This window comes from Haemaphysalis longicornis, unplaced genomic scaffold, assembly GCF_048455015.1.
Source record: "Haemaphysalis longicornis isolate Haplotype H1 unplaced genomic scaffold, Haemaphysalis longicornis Haplotype H1 scaffold_9, whole genome shotgun sequence".
NCBI classification, from domain to species: domain Eukaryota; kingdom Metazoa; phylum Arthropoda; class Arachnida; order Ixodida; family Ixodidae; genus Haemaphysalis; species Haemaphysalis longicornis.
This window is the reverse complement of record NW_027526460.1, coordinates 118,421,335-118,444,313: the sequence shown is the minus strand read 5'-3', so window position 1 is coordinate 118,444,313 and position 22,979 is coordinate 118,421,335. Positions and strand designations below refer to the sequence as shown.

General features: G+C 45.8%; 1 protein-coding gene across 2 annotated transcripts in view; it reads right to left on the bottom strand.

Moving 5' to 3' along the window:
• Positions 1-297: 297 nt before the first annotated feature.
• LOC144151828 (sodium-coupled monocarboxylate transporter 2-like) overlaps positions 298-22,979 on the bottom strand; it is a 61,503-nt gene continuing 38,821 nt past the window's right edge. For both annotated transcript variants that reach the window (XM_077682974.1, XM_077682973.1), the window contains 8 exons: positions 21,038-21,126; positions 13,013-13,122; positions 8,625-8,692; positions 7,876-7,962; positions 3,742-3,923; positions 3,151-3,254; positions 563-663; positions 298-495 (listed from right to left, as the gene is read on the bottom strand). In XM_077682974.1, the coding sequence (XP_077539100.1) occupies positions 403-495; positions 563-663; positions 3,151-3,254; positions 3,742-3,923; positions 7,876-7,962; positions 8,625-8,692; positions 13,013-13,122; positions 21,038-21,126 (834 nt within the window). In that variant the 3' untranslated portion in view covers positions 298-402. The remainder of the gene's footprint in view (positions 496-562; positions 664-3,150; positions 3,255-3,741; positions 3,924-7,875; positions 7,963-8,624; positions 8,693-13,012; positions 13,123-21,037; positions 21,127-22,979) is intronic.

Sequence of the window (22,979 nt, the reverse complement as noted above, 5' to 3'; positions counted from 1 at the left end):
GCAGTTCTTCCGCACCGGTTTAGCCGGATAACCGGTTTGACGGATGTTTGAAAGATGTAGCCCAGAGAAAAACATTCATAGCACCCTCTGGTGTATCACTCGCCTCCCCAACACCGTGGTCAGGTCCTTTACAGGTGCTTAGGATGGAGGGCTAAGAGTTTCTTTGCTCAACCTGGGGATTGAGCTAAGCAACTTTTTGGTGTTATTATTTGCTTCTAACTTTTTGTGGGTCAGAAGTAAATGCCAAAGTGAGCAAGCAAGAATTTCCCAGTGGAAGGGCCAGTTTTATTGAAAACGAAGTCGTAGTTGCTTGTTTTCTTTTCTCCTTTCATTCACTGAAGATGACAGTGCCGTTTAGGTTGCCTTCCATTATTTGACCCTCACTTTCGACGATGAATTTGATCATACTCGTGTCTCCGAATCGTTGGTGAGCAGGGTATTGGTTTCAGCTTGATTCGCAGGACACGTTTGAGTGGATGTTTCTCGGGGCGGTGTCTGAAATCATGAAGTAACATGTTTTTGCTTCGCACCGTGACCTATTTGTTACTATGGGACATTTTACCTGATCATCACCGCGGAAGAGTGTCCTCCGGCATCGCCGCCATAGTCGAGTAAGAATATCGCTGGTTAGATGAGGCTGCACCCCTTCACTTCGCATTTCGCCTGAAAAAAACGTGAGTAAAACACGATGCCGTCCGAAACCGGCGGGTCTTACGAGAACAAACAACCAAAATCATCTACCTTAATTAGTTTGACTAAAGGTCATGTATCCCTGCGACGTATTCACCGAGGCTCATCATCGAATCTATGTCTATATCATCATCTTCATATTACACACCACTACACACCACTATTTTGCATGAAGCGCAGTAGGCTGTAAACTACGTTGTAGTCGACAAACTACCAGAACGAATCCTCTCTTACGTCAAGAACGCACGAGAGGTTATTTTAACAAAATGAATAACATTGTCCTATTGTCCAATAATATACTGCCAAACATCAGCAAAATATCATGCATTTTTCGGCTACACCCAAGCGCCCGGTATTTAAAACCCGATGCAAGTGTGTAATTCATTATTAATGTTTATGGGCAATAGATTTGGTTGCCGGCCGCCAGTCCCATGTACTGCTTGTGAGGTGAAGAAAATGAGACCAACTAGACGGCAAGTCACCTCTAATCTTTCAGGGGCAAAGCACCTTAATGGCTCGGGCTGTCGGTGTCTTCGGTCGCTGTTTCATGTCACCATAAATCAAGTTTTCAAAAGATGGTGACAAACAAGTGTATAATGTACAACACCGGTTTAAAATAAGCCAAAATGATCAAGCCTATTTAAAATACAGGAAAAATTACGATTTAATTGCGTTATCAAAAAAATTCTTAAATTCTTTCTTTAAATTGATTTCAAACGCTGGGTTTTCTTCTGTAGAGCATACTTCTCAGAATGCTGGGGCGTGTGACACTAAGACAACTTAGGGCTAGTCTGTCTCTAATTTAATTGCTTTAATCAGGTTCACCGCAAAAGAGAGACGCACTGCCTCGGCAAGCGCGTGATTGCTCCTTCCACCGGCGCTTCTCCAGCGCCCAGTCAGCGCGCGCCGTGGGGAAGAGAGCCTTATAATCTTGGAATACACGTATACACTGCATGCTTCGCTCCTCCTCAGGTTTCACGTTGGCGAAGATGGGCCAGGATATTTTTCTTATTTTGTACCCCACTTGAATAAGGCTTGCATTCACATTTCAATGTTTGGTATCTGTACTGGAATTTTTTTCAGATAACTCAAGCTGCATGTTGATTTGGTGATGTATTGAATGAGGACCGAGAGTCCTCGGGGTCTGCGTTGCCTGCACCCGTATATCAGCAGACGGCACAGTGATATGGCACATCGTTGAGACTCTCCAGGAGAATGTTGTATTTTTTTTATTTCGAAATACCTCTAAAAGGCGTGCCTTGGACGGCATATCCCAAGTTGCGGGATACGTTAAAAAAGAACAGTGCAAACAAAGCAACGAAGAGGTTATAGGTCGGAGAAGTAAATACATTGTCAATTGGTACTAAGCCAAAATAAACGTACAGCAAAAAAAAAAGAATGTCCCGAAAACAATAAATTTTACATAAATGTGTACCGCTGTGGGCTTTAAAAGAACATGAACGACAGGGTTATGATTCCTCTCCAGAGGGTCAATGTTTTTTTCATTTGCTTTACCCCAAGAAGGAGGGGAGACTAGTCTCTGGATTGGCGGAGCACCAGTCACCGTACAATTGCCGTTGTCTTTGAAAGATAAACAAACGCGATTGTACCTTCTCCTAATACAAAAAGTCACCTAAGGGGAACAAGCAGACACATTTAAAATGACGCATTGAATGATATCTGGAGTTTTACATATGGATCATCACAAGGGACGCCTGGCGTCAGCAAAATTGTATCGCTCATACTAGTCTGTTTTATATGGCAAAAATATGTCACGGCACAATGAACACCTAAGGCGTTGACTGTGTTCAGCCCGTCATGATTGTGCACCATAAGCTAAGCCTTCAGTTACCTAACTTAAAGAAAAATTTCGCGTTGGTATTCTTCTAAACTACCTCCAAATGCAACTACCTTGCTGCATCAATTGTCCCAATTTTTGATATACCTAACATAAAGTCGGCTGTCAACGGCGTTTTGCTGCTACTTCGTTTATTTAAGTGCTGTAATTAATTTTTTTGGACAAAATTATTCCTGCTTGTAATGCCTTACAGCCCGGAGAGTGAATAAATGAAAGAAATGAAATCAAAGCAGCGCAGTTTAGCAAATTTCGCCGACGCCATTCCGGACCATCAAGATTTGGTGGAGAACAAGTATAGTTTTAGGGCGACCTAGAACGTGCTCGCGTGCTTGTGAAAAAAGATTTCTGTCCATCTCTGAGCAACCAAAACCAACATCATATATTATCCAGTTAAAAGATATGTTAACGACAGCGTTAAGTTCAGTGTGTATTCGGCGCTCGGAGTGCCTAGTTTTTATTCATTTTCAATAAAAAGAACACCAGAATAGAATTTTTTGCGAACGTTCCTTCGAAGTTAGAGGTTCCAAACAATCAACGTACCTGGAACTCTTAACTGGGAAACATAATAAAATACTACGATAGGTTGTACTATAAAATGTTACCTGTAAGAGCACTTAGAAGAATTCCACCAAAAATGGTTGCAAAAATTGCAAAGAAGCTGCTCCAAAGGAATGATAAGCGAAAAAGAAAGAATACTTCTTGTGGCCTGAAAACAATAAAAGACATTTGTAACCTTTATTTGGCAGAATTCATACATTTTTGACGCCACCGATATTGCCGCCTCCGTCGCATCTTGCACAATACGAGTGAGAAAATCACAACCTAATACCGATCTTATCAGCAAGGTCGAACAGAATAAGAGGCTATTTGAGCTTGTTATCATAAAAGTATCTGTAACACAGTCGACGGGAAGCTTCGAGAGAGAAGTTACGATAGCGAGCCTTACGATTTAGAAAGGGAATTCTGGAGCAGATAATGACTTTTCCCTGTGTTTGTCCCTACCTACGAATTATAGGCCTTTGTTAATCGCCAGACTTTAATTTTGCGTTTGCAACCATTGGATAATCTACCTGGCTGCGTTGGGACTTTGATTAACAACGTCCCGGTAGTTTGGATCAATGGCCTAAATAATCGTTCAGCACTAAAAATATCTAAGAAAAATACTGCAGAAACCACAATGTCTATACTCTTACTCTGTTATCAGTTCAGTGGGACCAGGTTCGCTGGAGTTCACTGCTGAAAGGGCTGCCGTGATGTTTGCGGAGCAGTATTCCAGGGACACCTCCATTCTTGGTGGCGTTTTGCCACTTTTGATCACTTGGGTCATGTGGGAAATTTGATATATAGCCACCAGCAGCGTCGACACACCTGCACCCTGGGAAAGCGTGCCATTAAACTTAGGCAGAGATTGAGCATAGCAAGCCAAAGGGCGTGCAGTTGTTCTGATGCTGACAAAACAGTATTGTGAGAAATATCGTGGTTAAAAGTCGTTAGCAGACAGGCACTACTAGCACGCAACGCGTAAAGCAGTACCCACTGTTATTTCCTTCCTTTCATTATCTGTACCGGAAAAAGGCACAAGGAGCCAAAAGGAGAGCGCACTGCTGAATTCAGAAATACTTGCTGTTGCATCTAACAACCGGGTTGACGTAATCCTGCAATTACTTCATGTGAGTCATGCTCTATGCATAATCAATCGTCTAATACCCTTCTCCATTTTCCCTTTACCCAAGTAGATATACTCCTCACTCAAGTGGTAAGTAAGAGAAGACTCGAACGCCTCTTTGAAGGAAAAATATAGACAAAGAGACCATGTACGGCGTGTAATTATTTGCCCATGAGTACCTAGACGTGCATATAGTTATAGCAAACGCTCTGAACTCGTGTTTCACACGACGTTGGGTTTTGGGTGTTATCGACTGGACATGATGAAAGCCCGCCTGATATTAGGCAAGAAGCTTGTTTGTTGCCTGCGTGATTTGCAATAGTGGTGCAGCACGTAACTTAAGAAAGATTCCCCATTTCTGTGACCTTTGATTTTACTGAAACCTAGCGGGCCAGAAACAAGCGGTGTCTTCTCGAACTCCTACGAAGTTGTACGGCATCCTTATGCAGTGGGATTGAATAATTTATCGGTTGTCATTTACATCATCTTCCAAACGTGGTGATAATATGTACGACCATTTTCTAGCACCGAAAGCATGTACATAAAATAGCGAGGTATTCAAAGGACTACTGCGACACAAAAAGTAAATAAAATTAAAAGGTAGTACGTGCCACACATTTTGGTAGCCAGGTTCCCTTTCACCAGAATTCGTACCTCTAAAAGCGACTTAAGAGCCTTTCTGCTTGCTTACATACCATCAGCCAGAAACTACTAGGCTTAATGTAGGTAATAACTCCATTTACACCGATTTCAGAAGTACATTCTAACTAAATAGGTCAGATATGTGGGATACCGCCACTCCCTTTTAAAATATGAATGTCATGTACCATCAAAATTTTAAAACCAGAGTTATCCCGCCGTTCTGGGAGCCCCCATTGAGGTAGCTCCTCGTTCTATGTGCGCTGAAATCGAAATATCCGTAATAATGTTCAGTGTGTGTGCAAAAAAAAAAGACTGATTTGGACAATTTTGGACAAACAGTTTGTGCTGGACAAGAGAGGCCGCTTAGGCATTTTGGTAAGGTTTGCAGAAAGCAAGCGCTATGCAGAGACCGTTTATGTATTAGAGGGACAGAGAACAAATTTTCGTGGAGTGCATGTCGGTTAGCTCATATAAAAGCGAAGGTTTTATAAACCGGGGTAACCGTAAACAATTTCTAAATAAACCGGAGGAAATTTAATTAATTTCGCACTAAAATTTTTGAAGTCTGAAAGGTGGCGACACGTGGTGTCTATACGTGACACTAGGTTACGTGTTCAAACAACTCCGTCGATTTCAACGGTTGATTCAAATGCCGCATGAAGGAATAGAATAAGGGCCCTATTCTCGAGTGCACTAATTGCCGGCATTTCGCCCATGTTTTTTTGCGTAAGCACAACGTAAGCAATCAGTGACGTGCTGCACCTATAGCTATGACGACATGCAGTGTAATTTGACTAGTCACTCATAAAGATCGCTACCAAGGTATCAAATATTGTGCAAGAAAGATTTAAAAACACTTGGCATGTACTATAAAAATTAGGACGGTAGCTGAGGCTGACAAGAAAAACACATTTCTGGAGGTCAAATTTGGAGCCAACACCACAAGGCGATCGAGTAACGTTGATCCAAACGCGAGCGAAAGGCGGATGTCGAGCTAAAGAACATCACACAATTTTTTTACCGTATCTATTTATTTCTTTCAATTGTTTTTATTAACATAGCTGGGCTCTATGCTTCAATGCAAGCTTTGTTGCGTTATCACCTTCCCTGCCGCCACCGCCGCCACGCCATCGTCTGCTGCTAGGTTACAAGTTTATGGCGTTATCACAGAAAAAGACGGCCGCGACCATCGCTTCAATGACACATAAGAGCAGTGAAGCGCTACGCCTGATAACCGCGGAGCGCACCAATGTTGCCGATTCACTCATTCGTCAAGCTGGACTGCTATCAGCGCTGTAATGAACTAAATAGTCACTTTTCATTGTTATTTTTCTCTTGAGTTCGATCATGTGACCCAACAGCTTACTAGGACAAGTATGGACAAATGCCATGCATTGGGTACTCTTTGTCATGGAGAGGCTTGTACTGCCCTCTTATGTTGCGGTTACGCCAAACAAATTAATTTTATTTCATTGCCAAACATAAAAGCAAAATACTGCATGTTATTTGTATGTTCCATGATCGCTGACTTGGAAGCAGTTGAAACTATAATTTGTTTCGGTAGGAAACACGCTTTAAACAGCGCGCATGCGAAACTGCGCCTGCTGCAAATTGCCGCACACTTCGCGGCGCCGTGAGCCGGGGCAATATTGTGCCCTATTTTGCTTGTATTTTGCGACAAAAACAGACGCCATTTTCAAGCTGTTACGTAGCATTACGTCACTTTTACGCAGGCTAAAGTTGCCAATGCATGACGTAATCGTTCCCGCCAACTGTTTAAATTACGTCACGCCTTCTCAGCCAATCACCGAGGGGGTGTGTATTACAAGCAGTAATGTTGTTGAATAGCAAAGACAGGCTTACGTTATCAAGTCCGCTGCATTTAGTCTGGTTTTTCATTGCCGGCCAAGAATTATGCTCCTTTAGTAACGAGAAATAAGGCAAACCTTAGAACTGGTGTCCGTAGACGACATGAAACGTCAAAATGACGACAGCACACACAACCGCTTTGTCAACCGGAAGCACGTGACCCAAATTGAAAGACAGTCAGAAAAGACTTCCGGAAAATTGCCTGAATGGCCGACAATTTGTGCAGTCGAGAATGGGCCCTAAGTTGCACAATATTGCCGCGAACCATTTATGGATTGGTTTATTTATTTTTTGTTTTTACTGCCGGTCCACGCCCGGCTGTGTTATCTCCAAGCAAAGCGCGTTCCAAGCAAAGCGCGTCTTGCATTCTTTATTTTTATGCCGCACGGGCTATCACATTAAGATAAACAGACTGTTTCGCCATAACGTCGCTAGCACAGAATAATCATCTGTGATCTACAATGTTCTGGATGCGAATAGACGGTTCTAGATACACTCGCACTGAAAGATAAAACCCTGCAGAGCAGACGCCGCGGCATTTGGTTCGGTGACACTCGGCTGCGCAAGTCACATTGTTGACCGCTGCTTCGCCGCCTCTGTATTCTTTTGAGTTGTTAGGGAAGCGAAAGTTCGCTCCAATAAACTTGTTTCTCCTGAAATTCAACTGCGTCGTCCTTGGCTTCGTGACAATATTGTTGTTTGCGCCTTTGATAGGTTTTCAATACCTTTTTTTGTATCAAGTGCAGTTAAAAGGGCATTGCCGAAATGCTCACTATCATGGTACCAGCATTTCCTCTGGCGGGAGACGTATAGCTGGTGGCTCTAAAAATTGCTATTTCAACAGTTCTATGGCGCCATCGGAGAAACCGTTGCGGGTTAAGGTGTTTCAAGTGATTCCCTTGAGTTTGGTATAAATGAAATATACGCGACAAAAATCGATTTAAGCCCTTGGCCTAAATAAGCGTACGAAGACCATTTTTGATTCGAGGAGTTATGCCTTGCGTGATAGTCTATTACCGAAGAACCGCAAGGTAGGCAATGAGCTACACACTTGAAAAATGTTCTGCTGCCACCATTTTGTTTCTCGGTAAAAATGCTGCGCAACCATATGTAAAATAAAAAGAACAACCCGTCGCCCTAGGGTACGTACTTTGGAGTGGACGAACGGGAACAGCACCGCCAGAAGACACAAGCCAACGTAAGGCGCAGCGAAGGCCGCACTCGCCATCATAAATATCTAAAAAAAGACAAAACGTCAAAGAAAGAACCTGAATTGATCTCCAACTTAGCATGGCGATTCGCGAAGACATGCAGACACTGCCATTTAAACAAATACGTCACTGGCTCGAACACAGCGGCAGCACATCAGGATTTCCGCGCTTGCCATTGCCTTTTGCCGTTGCTTGCCATTGCACGTGCCATTCTTTGCCCATTACTAGTCTAAAGTCTGCACCTGAGAGTCCAAGGTAAAATGAACAATTAACATATTGCACGTCGGTAGCCAGATCGCTCAACATTGATCTCAAGCGGCTGATGGATAGACACAGCACTCAATGGGGCCCCAACAAATCAGAGACCAAGAAAAAGCGAGTTAGCAAGAGCTGTGTATTTCGTATGTTCATCCTTTGTGAATATTTTGGAAGAACGCTAAATAACTACGATATTTTTAAAGGAAAGAAAGTGCGTCCGGTGTGGCCGAGTACCTGCAAGAGCTAGCAACTAGCAAACACCATGTGTGTGATGGTGTTCGCGGAAGGCTACGAGGTTACTTGAAGCCTGCTACGGCAATCGCTTAGCAGCATTTTTTTTGCCTTCCAACGAGGCGTAAACAGTGCCTGGTTACTCAATATCAAAGTTCTGTAAAGACATTTACAGAAGAAATGAAATAAATATAATTACCCTGGATAATGATCCCAAGTAAACGCAAATGGTGCTGTAAATTGTCATGATGACGCCTATTAGGAAAGCTGCAGAAAAAATGAACCACATGTTAAATACCACTTCCAGCTATGATTTCGCTATGAACTAATCACACGGGATTCTTCGTGAACGTTTAATGTGGAGGAATACTTTGCTGAATTTTTAGTCATGATACCCATAAAAACCTCTCGCAGGAGGGTGTTACATGGGGGGAGGGCAATTAAAGGTACAATACAACTTATTAATAACGAGTCGAACAAACGCACAAAATTAAACCTAGAACACACTATAAACAAAAAAGGCTTAACATCATGGCGTTTAATATATAATTAAAATAGAAAAGATGGAATGCAAGCCAACAAACACACATAGGAGACTCCAGGTTACGCTAATGAAACGCGAACTTTTTACTTATAATGAACCAGAGCATAACAACAACACGTGCAAAGAAGTAATGCATTCACTGCCAGAGTTAGCAACAGCAACCACAAAAATCCCCATGTTTCAGCAAAGCCAAAGAACGTTTTGTCACCAGTTGTAGTATGAAAAAGGTAACAAAAGAGAAGGTGGGTCATAAAGGACTTTGGCACTGCCATTCATATTTTTAGCTTTTAAAATTAGTTTATACCAGTAACTGGTGGCATGCTTGCTAGCAAGTTATTTTACTTGGTTATTGTGCGTGACAAGAATGACCTGCCGTAATTTAGTGTGCGACACGTCAAGCGTTCGACTTTAAAAGGGTGATCACAGCGCGAGGAGGTGGAAGAGGGTGGCTGACAGGTGTACTCGTTAAGGGATGCGTTATGGTATATCTTGTGAAGCAGAGATAAACCAGCAATTTTGTGACCTGAAGACCCTTGCAACTCGGCACGATCTTTCGAAGAAGTAACGCTGGTGGCAGGTGAACAATAGGAAAAATGGAACGCATAGCATGGTTCTGCAGAAATCCGACGTTTTTAGTCATGTAATCTATGTGGGGATTCGGTATACCTAACTCGTATTCTATTCCAATATGGCAATGCTATGACAAGTCGGACTAAAAGTTAAGAGAGAGAGAGAATAAGCTTTGTTAGCACCAAGATATATATGTAAGTTCGTACGTTCGGCTGAACTATTATTAAACAAGAGAAATGATGGAATGCGAGAAACTTTTTAGTAAAAGACATGAATTTATTTTTGGAAGAATTTAGCGGCATTGGCCAGGTCGACCTACACAAAATTAAGCAGTCAAGGTGAAATTGTAGAAATTGACCATCATTACCAAAAGAAGCAGTACAGCAAATTGTCAGCGAACTGCTTAAAACTATATTTAACAGAGGAGAGTAAATCAGTAATATATATTAGAAAAAAGTTGGCTCCAATTCACGCTGTGAAGGTGGCTGAAAAGCAAAGCATTAAACGATGCCCACAACAGCTGCCTATGCGACGTCCTTAGAATTCCCACACGTTGCTCTACAAAGAGTGTAACGAGAAATTCTACCAGCCGTTATCTGGAATTCGCGGGGGTGGCGTCCCGAACGCAGCACCGTCGGCCCGGCCGGGCTAGAGTGGAGTACGGCGCTGCTGTAGCCCGGCCAGGCGCCGGCACAAAGAAAGGAGAGGAGAGTCTCTCGAATGGTAAGAAAGCGGAACCTACCTATCCTGATGTGCTAGCTCGGGGCTACACCACCGCGACACACAAGCACAGACACCGAAACAATTTCGCACGTGACCTCAGTGATTCCCATTTATATCGATTTAAACCAGTTAGTTTACTGGGTTTGAGAATTGCGAGAAAGCTGACGAAACTTACTTAATCGCTGTTTACCGAGGACGCCTTTTGTAATACCTGTTAAAACACAACCGAATTGGTAATCACCAATTTAGAAAACGGAATCCCATTCGTGGGAAGCCGTGCGCAAAAGTTAGCGTTTCCCTAGCGGCCAGATGTCTGTATGTGGTCTCTGCAGTTTGTTTTCCCTCCGTGCGAACCGATCGCTAAGTTACCTTCGTGGTACTGCCCCTTAATTCCGTCGGTCCGGGTTACCAAGAAGGTACTCTCGAACAAGTTAACCAAGCCGTGCGAAGGAAGCGCGCAATGGAAGCGCGAAGCTGCGCCAAAAGAGGCCCAGAACAACCGTACCTTAAACAGCCGACAAAGCCGTCCCGCCGACGCGCCCGCTGGTGTAAGGAGATATCTGCGCACGGGGAACGCTGGGTAACCATTTACCGCGCCACCTACACTGAGCTATGTGCTTGAAAGCTACCCTCTTCCTCCCTTGGCACATTGGGAGTTGTCGAGCACGCCACGAAGGAACCGTTGGCTGGTAGAGGTACAAAGATTTGCTTTAAAAGCAAAGAACGAAGCACAATTCATTGACAAATGCCAGATAAAACCTGAACGTACTATGTTGCATATTGGAAAGACAGGCTCGAGAACCACGCAAGGGCAAGCCGGTGAATATGAAGGTGCCTCAGTTTTAGTAAGATCCGGTGGTGAAGTCTCGAAGGCTATGGGAAGTCGAGGAATATGGCGCCAATTTTCATACCTGTGTCGAATGATGAAGTAATTCGTGAATAAACCCGCCATCTTGTGTTTGGCATGAATGGTCACTGCCGAAACCGTGTGGGCATTTGAAGATTGTATTGTGTTCCTTTAAGTACGTAATTACTTGGAAGCGCACGGTGTACTCTAAAAGGTTACAGATCGTACTAATGATGCGATGAGTCCGCAATTATGCGGCAATGACCGATCGCCAGATTGAAGTGTGTGCGCTTTTTTGCTATTACGCCGTCCTGTGGAATGGTTCCTAAGGATGGTGATCGGGATGAGGAAATTATTCCTGGCAAGCAGCGATTGCTACTCGAAAAATATTTTTTAAGCTGAACTCGGGGCACAAAAACCTAGCCGTAGGGATGATACGTTTGAACTTATATTTTATTATGATAACGCTAAAACACAGAATTACCCTAAGTATTCCCATACTACGCTAAACAAAACTATAGCAAAGTTTAATACGGGCAGTTTTACACAGACACAGTTGTTTCATACAGTTTTATACAGTTGAATACAGCTCTGTTTCATAAAGATGCTTCATGCAGTTTTATACACATTAGTGAGTTAGCTGTCATTTTGCCGGTACATGCTTAGTGGTTCCATGCTATTACGTTTGAAAGGCGTAGTCATAATGAAGTACTATACATTTATTTGTACTGGACCGTTTGGGTGGCTCGATGGGCTGTAGAGTCGAGCCGCGTTTAAGCAAATTGTACCGAGGATGCCTCCTCAAAGGGGCCATGCAGAAGAAACACAAGTCTGGTTTTTTCAAAATATTGCCTCGTTAGAATCATAGTGACATCATTTTCAACGTAAACTTCGCTCATGTAAGCTATATATTAGGAAAAAAGGGTATGGCCATGCGACATACTAGCTCACTTCGCACACCAGAACCTATGACGCCATATGCCACGCTGTGCGAATGGCCGAGGCCGGCAAAAGGAAAGGGGAGTTTGGCGGGGCTTATAAACTTACAAAAGGAGCTTTTTTTTCTTAAAGGTAATGCATATTTATTTAACAGCTGTAACGATTGGGAAGGATGGGTAAACATGAAAGTTGCGAAAGTACACGTAAATATAGAAGCGCCAGAGGGTGCTGTTGTTTGTACTGTGCACACTATTCTTGATATAGCTGCACAGCAGTATGGCGCTGTGGGGTTGTCTGACACGAGGGAGGCGAATTGGCGTAAGCGACATTGTCTTACCCAACCATATTTGCCGAGAATACCCCATGTTTTATGAACGATTACTACCGACCGTAACAAAAGCAAGCCAAGCTGAAATACGGTTATAAACAAAGCAAAGGCTAACACAATTGCGGAGCAGTGCGGTGGCGCCAGCTAGGATGACTGGCGGTAAACTAGGCTCCACAGTAAACGCCCACGCGCCGCAGCTTAGGGAGAGCATAACGGTGCACTAGCTTTCGCTTGAAGACTTGCTCTTCTTACGTCATCGCAGACTACGTCACGAAACAGACAATGTGGCAGGAGAATGGAAACCTGAAGCAAAATTGAATAATTTCTTAGGCAATAAAGTATCGTTTGTTGTCGGACAAACTCTGGGGGTACTGTAAAATACCAAATCGTTAGAATAAAACAAACTGGCATTTTGTCTGTGTTTTGTCTGCGTGACCCGTTTAAAGCTTTAATCGAAGCCCAGCACTTGTGAATTCGATAAACGTTTATTCTCTCTCCCTGTATTATGGTCAACTCTGTATTTTCCGGTCGTAGCAGTGAATTCGTAATGAAAGAGTTGCGAATTGAATTTCCGTTTCTGGGTTTCTGTTTAAGGAAGTTTTATGTCATGCGGAAACAGTGTAAGGCAAGTCTCACCGAGGCTTCGTGTAATCCATAACACGTGTTTCTCCGCCTTTTTGTATCGCGGAGCGATGACATCCACGTACATGATGGCAGCTTGAGAATTAATTGTAGAGGACACTGTACTGAGAAGAAAAGAACAGCTGCACGTCGTTAAAGCAAAACAAAAAATTTCGCTTCTCTTACATCCCAATAGTGTGTTGAGATGACTGGGTTCTGTTAGAATAGGTCTTTTCAGGGAAATCATGACCACATTATTAGCCTAATAATGACGAAAATGATTTGGGAATGAGTGTAAATAAGGGAAGAAATTAGAAGCACTTTTATTTTTTAAAAGCATATCCAGCAGTTTACAAAACGATAACGGTATTTGAAGACACTGGTCACTTCTGCTTTTTTCCAAGTCGAGTTAGTTTAGAGAAGGAGCCGAGTTTCGCCTTTACCCGTCTGTTTCGGCGTTCGTCATAGTTCACGGAAATTGGGCAGGAAGGCATAAATAGGCCACGGGTCTGAGGCCGTCGCTGTAGAGCCTGAGACATGTGGATTGGGGAGCAACCGTTCTTTTGGGACTCATTCCCGTCGCGGCTTCCGTGAACACATGAGGTGCAAAGAAATTTAATTGTCGGCGCGGAGCACAGTTCTCGTCGTGCACTCCATAGAATGGATCCTGACGCAAGGAGGAAAGCTCTGACCATTTAGTCCGAACTCTAAACGTTTGGCAATTCAGTTAGGTGGGTGTTTCCGTTATTTGCGTCCATCGCACAGAACGCGATTGCAGATGCCATTGTCGACATGAGGAAACTGTATAAGAGAGTGGTGATGCATAATAAAATACAGCGGTTGCGAATATTTTTCAGTTTGTCGCATGTTTAAGGGAAACTGCGATGTAAGTTGTTTTAAGGAAGGTGCCCGAGAGCAAGACTCTCGTACATTTTGAAGAACATATTGTCATGGCATGGCCTGTTGCACGCGCCCGGCCACAAAGAACAAACAAAGAAAGGATGCCTCGCGGAGCACCCAACCAATCAACATCGGCCAACCAACTAAGCCACGTGCTGAAGAAGGAGGAGGGGCACACGTGGCGGCGCGAGAGAGAGCTCGGTGGCAGCTGGACTAGGGCGTTCCTTTTAGTGAGACACAAGTTCGCCTTTTAATAGATCTGTTTGTCCTTTTGCCACCAACGTCATTTTCTACGCGAATGTCTTGGCTCGCCCGCAGTTTCACAGGTCAACGGCACCACGTCGACAGCCAGTTGCTGGACCAGGGCCTCGGCCCGAGCCCAGACCCCATCCTCAGGTTCGCAAGACGGACGTGTAGCGTACTGCTGACAACCGGCCGCTGTGTTACCACTGCGGTGAAGCAGATCACGTCTATCGTCGCTGCCGGTACCGAGAAATTGGACTTCCCGGTTTTTCGCCACCTGCTCCCCGCCCCCGCTTTGGAGAACGACCTCCACAAATTGAAGATTATCTTGCGACGAAATCAACTGCCAGGCTTCGGCTGCGTTCGCCGTCACCAGGTCGTGCAAACAGCCCACCAAACGTTTATCGAAGCCGTCAGGACGTGCCCAGGGGAAGGTCTCCAAGTCCTGGGGAACGGGGAAACTAAAAGCGGCAACCTCAGGAGGCAAGGTTGCTAAGGACGACAGCTACCAAGCCCCTCCAATGACCCAGACGAATGATCCGACAAGGTTGACGTGTGAGGAAAGTGGCGGCGACGTGGTGACCTGCGGTCCAACGGCGCTGGCAACCGAAGAAAGCGCCCATGACGTCGTCAGTGCTGAACTGCCTCTTTTTGTCGACGGGCACGAAGTGACTGCTTTGGTCGACACTGGTGCGGACTTTTCTTTAATTAGTGAACGTCTTGTCACGGTCCTGTCTTTTACGCGCAATTTTTTCTACCTTCATGGTCTCGCGGAACGCGTACAAAAAGTTAAAACCCCGTGGACCGGACCTACCCTCCGTTCGGCTGGTGGACATATAATGGAGCCCGTTGGAAAATGCACTGCCAGAGTTCGCATCGACGCTTCAGATTTTGTTACCTCATTCATCATTCTGCCGCAGTGTTGCAAAGACCTCAACTTAGGCATGGACTTCCTGGGGGAACGCAAAGCATTAATAGACCTCCGCGAGCGTTCCGTCACATTTTTGACTTGCTCTGGACCTTCAGAACTCAGACGACCTATGCTCGGCATTGCGGGTTATCGATGACGGGGTTACTTTGCCACCCCGATCATGTGCCCTTGTATCTGCAAAGTGCGACTCGTCACGCTACGGGGATGGCATAGCAGAACCGAATAGCGCTCTTTTTCTAAACCTTGGAGTCGGCATTGCTCGGGGTATATTGCACCTAAATGATGGTTGCACCGCGATCTTACTTACAAACTTTGGACATGAGCGTCAGCAAATCCCGAAAGGTACCGCCGTGGCAAGCTTTCAGAACATCGCTGAGGGCGCAGAATGTCTCGTGTCGCCCACAGAAACATCAGACACTGAGCGCTCGCCCCCCACTCTCAATATTCGTCCAGACCTGCCACCTGAATAACAGCAAGGGCTTCTCCAGTTATTGCTGGAATTTCAAGATTGCTTTTCTTCGACAACGAGGATTCGCCAGACAGCGCTAACAAAGCACCGAATCGTTACCGACGACAACCAAAGGCCCATTCATCAGAATCCTTACCGTTTCTCCCCGAAAAAATGCGATGCCATACATCAGCAGGTGCAACAAATGCTCGAGGACGATGTTATTCAGCCATCTCAAAGCCCGTGGTCGTCACCTGTGGTCCTAGTGCGGAAGAAAGATGGCACTCTACGCTTTTGCGTTGACTACCGAAAGCTGAATGAAGTCACAAAAAAGGATGTGTATCCGCTCCCGCGCATTGACGACTCTCTGGACAGAGTGCGCAATGCGGGCTATTTTTCGTCGATGGACCTAAGAAGTGGTTATTGGCAGACAGAAGTCGATGAGCGGTATCGTGAAAAAACTGCCTTCGTGACGCCAGACGGACTTTATGAGTTTAAAGTTCTCCTCTTTGGATTGTGGTCCGCTCCGGCAACATTTCAGAGTTTTGACCGGCTTGAAATGCAAAACGTGTTTAGTCCACCTCGATGACGTTGTCGTGTTTTCTTAAACCTTTGAGGAGCACTTGAAACAGATGACTTCGGTCCTTCGGGCCATCCATTCCACTGGACTCTCTTTGAAGCCTTAGAAATGCAATTTTGGCTACGAGGAGCTCCGTTTTCTGCGCCATGTTGTTAGCCGCCAAGGGGTCCGACCTGACTCTGACAAAACTGCAGCCGTCGCTGACTTCCCTGTGCCTACAGATAAGAAGTCCGTGCGCCACTTCTTGTGCCTGTGCTCCTACTACCGATGTTTTATACAAGCCTTTTCGCACACTGCTGCCCCACTGACCCAACTAACACGAAATGACTCGAGTTTTGTTTGGGCTGAAGAACAGCAAGCGGCTTTTGGCGAGCTCAAGCAACGCCTACAAGCTCCACCTGTGCTCGTGCATTTTGATGAAAATGCCGACACGATGGTCCACACAGACGCAAGCAACGTCGGACTTGGAGCAATTCTCGTACATCGGCAAGACGGTGCGGAAAGGATTATCGCTTTCGCGAGCAGGGCCCTTTCCCGCGCAGAGTCCAACTACTCCGCCACCAAAAAAGAATGTCTTGCTGTTGTGTGGGCTGTAATGAAGTTCCGCCCTTACCTTTATGGCCGACCATTTCAGGTCATTAGCGACCACCCCTCGCTGTGCTGGTTGACAAACCTCCGGAACCCATCGGGACGTCTTGCACGCTGGAGCTTACAGCTTCAAGTGTTTGGCATGACTATTGTATACAAATCCTTCCGGCTACATTCGGATGCTGACTGTCTTTCCCGGGCACCAGTGGAAGCAGCGGACACTAACTACGAGGACGATGACGTGTTCATCGGGGCCGTAGACATAATTGCAATGTCCGAGAAGCAGCGGCAAGATCCAGAACTGCGCCTATTGATTGACTATCTGGAAGCGCACACATCGGTCGTACCAAACGATTTTGCAAGAAGCTTGCCGTCCTTTTCGTTACGCAGTAGCGTTCTCTACAAGAGGAACTTCGCCTCTAGCGGCAAAGAATACCTGCTGGTAATGCCCACAAGTGTCCGCGACGAAGTACTGCTGGCCTGCAATGATGAGCCAACTGCCGGCCACCTTGGCTACGCCCGAACACTGGCGAGTCAAAGGATAGTATTACTGGCCAAAGCTTTCAGCGGCTGTTAAGCAGTACGTACGGACGTGTCGGAACTGCCAGCGCCGAAAATCGCTTCCTGGGGGCCCTCCCGGCTTGCTACAACCCCTTCAGATTCCAGCCGCACCATTCGAGCAGGTTGGCATGGACCTTTTGGGCCCGTTTCCCATTTCGTCGTCGGGGAACCGATAGATAACGGTAGCAACCGACCACCTCACCCGCTATGCCGAGACGAGAGCTCTACCTCGAGGAACAGCTGTAGAGGTGGCCCACTTGTTTCTGGATGATATATTCCTTCGTCATGGTTCCCCAGCCATCGTCATCACGGATAGGGGAACGGCATTCATGGCCCAACTTGTCCGAACATTAATGACGCTCAGCGGTACTTCTCACAGGAGAACTACTGCTTACCATCCGCAAACTAATGGACTCACCGAGCGGATGAACAAAACAATCGCCGACATGCTGTTCATGTATGTAGACGTCGAGCACAAGACGTGGGACGCCATTTTGCCGTATGTAACGTTCGCATACAATACGGCACCGCAGGAAACGACGCGAATGACTCCATTTCGTGTCCTCTACGGTCGTGACGTAGCCACAATGCTAGACGCGATGTTGCCCTACGTTAAAAATGATGATGACTGTTGTGCCCAACAGATCACGCAGCGCGCTGAAGAGGCAAGACAGCTAGCCCGTGTCCGCATCAGGGACCAACAGCACCGCCGCGACGCAAGCCACTACAATCTGTGCCGCAGGCACACGGAATTCCAGCAAGGTAATGAAGTTAGGGTATGGACACCTGTCAGACGACGTGGGCTCTCCGAAAAGTTGATGAGAAGATACTTCGGACCTTACAAAGTGTTGAGACGAGGTCTTACCATCCAGCGAGGTCTTACCATCCAGCGAGGTCTTACCATGTACGAGGTCTTACCATCCAGCCATGTTTTCCCGGTCCGTCGCCAGGCTCGACCAGAAACGGTTCATGTAGTGCGCATGAAGCCCTACTATACAAGGTAGAATTCTGCAATTACGCCCGAAGGTACGTGACACAAATACTCCCGTTTGCGCATCGGGACGATGCGCCATTAGGGAGGGGGGGGGGGTAATGTCACGGCATGGCCTGTTGCACGCGCCCGGCCACAAAAAACAAACAAAGAAAGGATGCCTCGAGGAGCAACCAACCAATCTACAGCAGCCAACCAACTAAGTCACGTGCTGAAGAAGAAGGAGGGACACGCGCGGCGGCGTGAGACAGAGCTCGGTGGCAGCGGGAAGGGCGTTCCTTTTAGTGAGGCACAAGTTCGCCTTTTAATAAATCTGTTTGTCCTTTTACCACCAACGTCATCCACGCTACAATAAGCAGGCATACTTTATGCATTGTTCCAAAGCAGTGGCTATGTTATGAGATATCTATTTATGACATTTCTGATTTAGCTGTTGTAATAAAAGTGTGCATGGTGGCTATTCGTACCCGGGGAAGAAGGTTATCTGCTTTGCTTGTGTGCTTCCGCATTGCCGCTGACATAATAACTGTTTGAAGGAAAAGCGTCACGGGCAGTCCATGTTTCGCGCTATCTTGCAGGAAACCGCTGGGGTTGTACATCTGGTTTTATGATTTGAGTGCACGCTGCACTTGTGCGTCACGCAGTAGCATAATCCATCCTAGTTATACCCAATCTTTTACGCCGTCAAGAGCAGGGACGGCAAGGTTTGGTTGCCAGCAGCCATCCCGTCTGCCTAGGCATGCCTGGCTATATCCTCCTCGCGGAAGCAAGAGAGCCACCAAGAAATGCCTTGTGAGGGCGGGAGGTGCGCCGAAATGGCTTACTTTGACCAAGTAGCATGACTCGCATGCTGCAGTGCATCGCTATGAACGGTATTAGACGTCGAAGGTTCATGAGGCCATTTTTGGGAATATGCTGTCCCTCCCCTTGTGTCTGAATGACGGCAAACCTTGCTTGCCCCCCTTGGACTGTTCTTTCTAAAATATTGCGCAACAAAATGACAAGGATGACTAAAACGTCAACTATATCTTCACTGATACCGTTGCAGACGAGTCTGCATGAGAAATATGACTACGGTGCGAATATTCACACGCTCATAGACAGTAAAACACTACGTCGTTGTCGTCAGCTTTCACAGTAACCAGCATCTAAAAAGATCAAAGGCTGAAACTTTCGCCCCCCCCCCCACATCACCGTTCTTGCAGAACATTACGCCACGGGCTTTGCAGCGACATTTATTGATAAGTCGACTTTCTGTAACAAATAGGCCATCCTTATCGATTCATCAATGGCTATTTAAGGTATAAATATAATTCTGCCATGCACTCACAACAACGTTTTAATGAGAAGCATATTCGATGGAAATGGAAGCGAAATGGGGACTACGTAGATAATAATATTTGAGTTCATTCCAGGGAACATTGAGATAGGTAGATATTGGTGAGCCACTGTATCGCTGCAACAGGTCATTGAATGCACACATGTAGCAGAATTCTGTTTACGAAACGCGATACGAATATTGATGTGAGAATTGCGAGGGCACAGAACAATTTTATGTGTCGCTCATATCTATTGTACCGAAAGGGCCCATCGCATTTGTATTCATGCACGCGTGACGTCTATCATTCAGTCAACTTTTATTTCGCCTCTGTCTTTGTTTTTTCGGCATCAAAAATATCCCCCGATGGATGGGATTTGCTGACGACACCTGCTGCATTTCTGGACATCATTCTGAAGAGGCCTCTCACGGAACGCCTAATGTCTGGCTTTTGCATCCGAGAGGAAAAAATTAACTGACAAACTCGGCCGGTTGTTTGCGAGACCCACATATACGCGAAAGCAATTGGCCCATGCAATTATCTACAATACAAAAACAAAGCCTTCCGCTTCCTAACGAATTCCTTTCAAGCAACGAATACGTGTGAGCATTACTGCATGCAAGTCCGTTTCCCACACTACAGTGCAAACACACTTTAATGCATTCACAAACGTTCGCTTGTATAAACGAAAGTTCGTGAATTGCATAATAGTTTTATATACATTTTGTATATAGATGTATATAACTCTATTGCATGAACTTTGCATGTTATAGCAAAACTTGCCGATGTATGCAGTATGGAGGTGCATCATGATATTGGCTTACTGCTGCTGTATGGAAATATATATTGTGCATAGTACGCTTTATGCTCAGCGCATGTGGGTTCTTCCAACGGTTGTCATTATTAATGCGATGCCTATTACCTATTTGTTTCTTTCCTCAGCTATTACACATTTTTCGTTATTTCCAGTAGCGCCAGATCTTCTTCCGGTGGGGTTCGATTCTCCAATAAGTTTAAGTTTCTCTCTCTCTCTCTCTCTCTTTCTCTCTCTCTCTCTCTCTCTCTCTCTCTGTCTAAATCTACTATATTTTATAACAGGCAAAACCAATTCATGCGCCACAAAACACCGTGGAAACGGTTGACAAGATGATAAGATTTTTTAACATGTGCCTTAAGTTAACACCTGAAGCTTCTTTAAAGAATGCTCAGCAATCACTGAGAAAAAGTACAAAACAACCTAACTGCAATGAGAAAAAATACAACAATAGCATTAGCTTATTAAATGGAAATCGAAGTTTCACGGACAATTTGGTGGTCCGAACCTCGCATGCACTGTTTCAAAATAGTGATTTACCGTAATTATACGTCCCCGATGATTGTCACACACTTGACGCGACGGATGGTCTTTTCGGTGTTTTCAAAATGCGGCATTTGCAATTTTAACTTGAAACTAGTTTGCCGCAAAAGATGAATCTTTACCTTGTTGCAGCGCAAACCACTCCAGCGAGGAACAACCCAGTCACTCCGGGTATGCCGACTAAGTATTTATTAACGTAATATGGCAAAATCTGGAAATAGAGGAAACATTTGCAATATCAAACGGCGAGGAATATCTAGTATCTCACAGAAAGCAAAATCACGAGTGAAATAGTAGGCTAGGGCAGGAGTGCCATCAAAGGAATCTTGCTCTAGTATCGGTGTGGACTCATATAGGAGCTAATGCTTGCACGCGAAACCGAGTCAAGCCCGTAATCCGTAACGTCTTCTTCGCCGTTGTACGAACCAACGGAGCCAATGTACGTACGCTTGGCAACGTGCTTGTGCTCGCGGAGGATCGCGGACGCCAAGAGGGCGTTGTGGGATTACTCCTGCGCAGAACTGTGCGCGGTGGCCTAGATAATTGTTTGTAGCAGGCGTCCGTGCCTGTCCGGGGTATTTTTTCCTTCCAGAGGTGGCTGGGAACGACTGCACCGGATTCAATACCAGGAGAGCACGAGCCACGCTTGGGGCTTGTGCAAGGACCCCCGGGTCTCAGGAGGTCATCTGTGGCACCGGTCTACCGCCGCACTTGCTGGGCCGTGCCAGCCGCTGTAGATGGCGCCCGTCCTCACGTGCGGTTCCTGACGAGAGCACCGGCGACGGTAGCTGAGGGTAGCCAGCGCCGGCTGTGAACGCGCAGCCCCCTGTACTCGAAAAGGGCCACCCTGGTTCTGAAAAGCGTCCCTGGTGCAAGTCGTCAACCGTCAGGTATCAGTGTTTGTAAGTGTTGCTGAACCACTGCTTCAGCAGAAACACCTTGCTGGTAGAAGCACGGCCGTACTGCTTCAGAAAGAGACCTATAAAATATTTTGAGGCGTATCAGCGGGCCTGTGTTGCTGTAATTCACAAACGTTTATCGAAAAATAGTGTCAGGTCCACGAACGCCATTAGTGGCCTTGTAAATATACACTGAAGTGGGGTTTTCAGGTTACTGTTTTTGTATTTCATAGACACTTCCAAAAAGACAATTTTTTCGTATATTCATTTTTTCAAGCAGAACGCACACCTAAAGCCGGAAAAAATATATTCTGGTCTGTCTGGTGCGGGAACAACTACTCCACTTGCGTAAACTGCGCGAAAGGTTTTTACAATGCTATCAAACGGTCACCAAGCTTTTAAAGCTTATTTGCACGGCTTGCGGCCTTGTCAGTGTTGTTTTTTCGAAGGAAGAACTTGAGGTATATTTGAAACAAGCTTACGTGCTGTAATGCGAACCTTTTTTTTTGCGAAGTGTACATCATCAGTTTCGGGGCTAGAACATGCTTTGCCTGTGATGTTATTTTTGATCGCGTATTGTCGCTACGTCTGGAATCGGTTCAAAAGGGCTTTAGCTGATTCTTAAAATGGGGTGCGTTAGCGTGCCAGTACCTCTAAGGGCGAACAAGTATCCAATTCATCGTTGCGAAATGGTGAGCGGCTGTACGCCCGCTGCGTCATCAGAGGCACCAAACACCGAGGCGTTTTGCCTGCTCTTTCAAAATTAGCCAGTCTGGTTTCTTTTCCATAAAAGGCACTGTTGTGGAAGCAGATTAGGCAGAAGGGGGCGTGCAAACTATCATCATTAGTGAATAAATGAGGTGGAAGTGCGTCTTCCGTACTGCCCTACCCTGGCGTCCTGGGTTCTTGCAGTTCACAACAACTTTGGTGAACCCGGCATCGTCCGGACGAGCCATCGGTCCTGAAAAATGACGATGGACCGTTTGAAGCCCAAGCAAACGGCACGGCGGGCCCTTCGGACGAAACTGGTGAACGAAGCCAACGCTGCTCTTCAATCTACACCTCCAGACTTGGTGAGCTTGCAGACTGTGCTTCAGCGCTTGACGACTTGCGAGGCGGAACTCCGCGCGATCAATGCAGAGATGGAACCTTTGATACCTGCCGA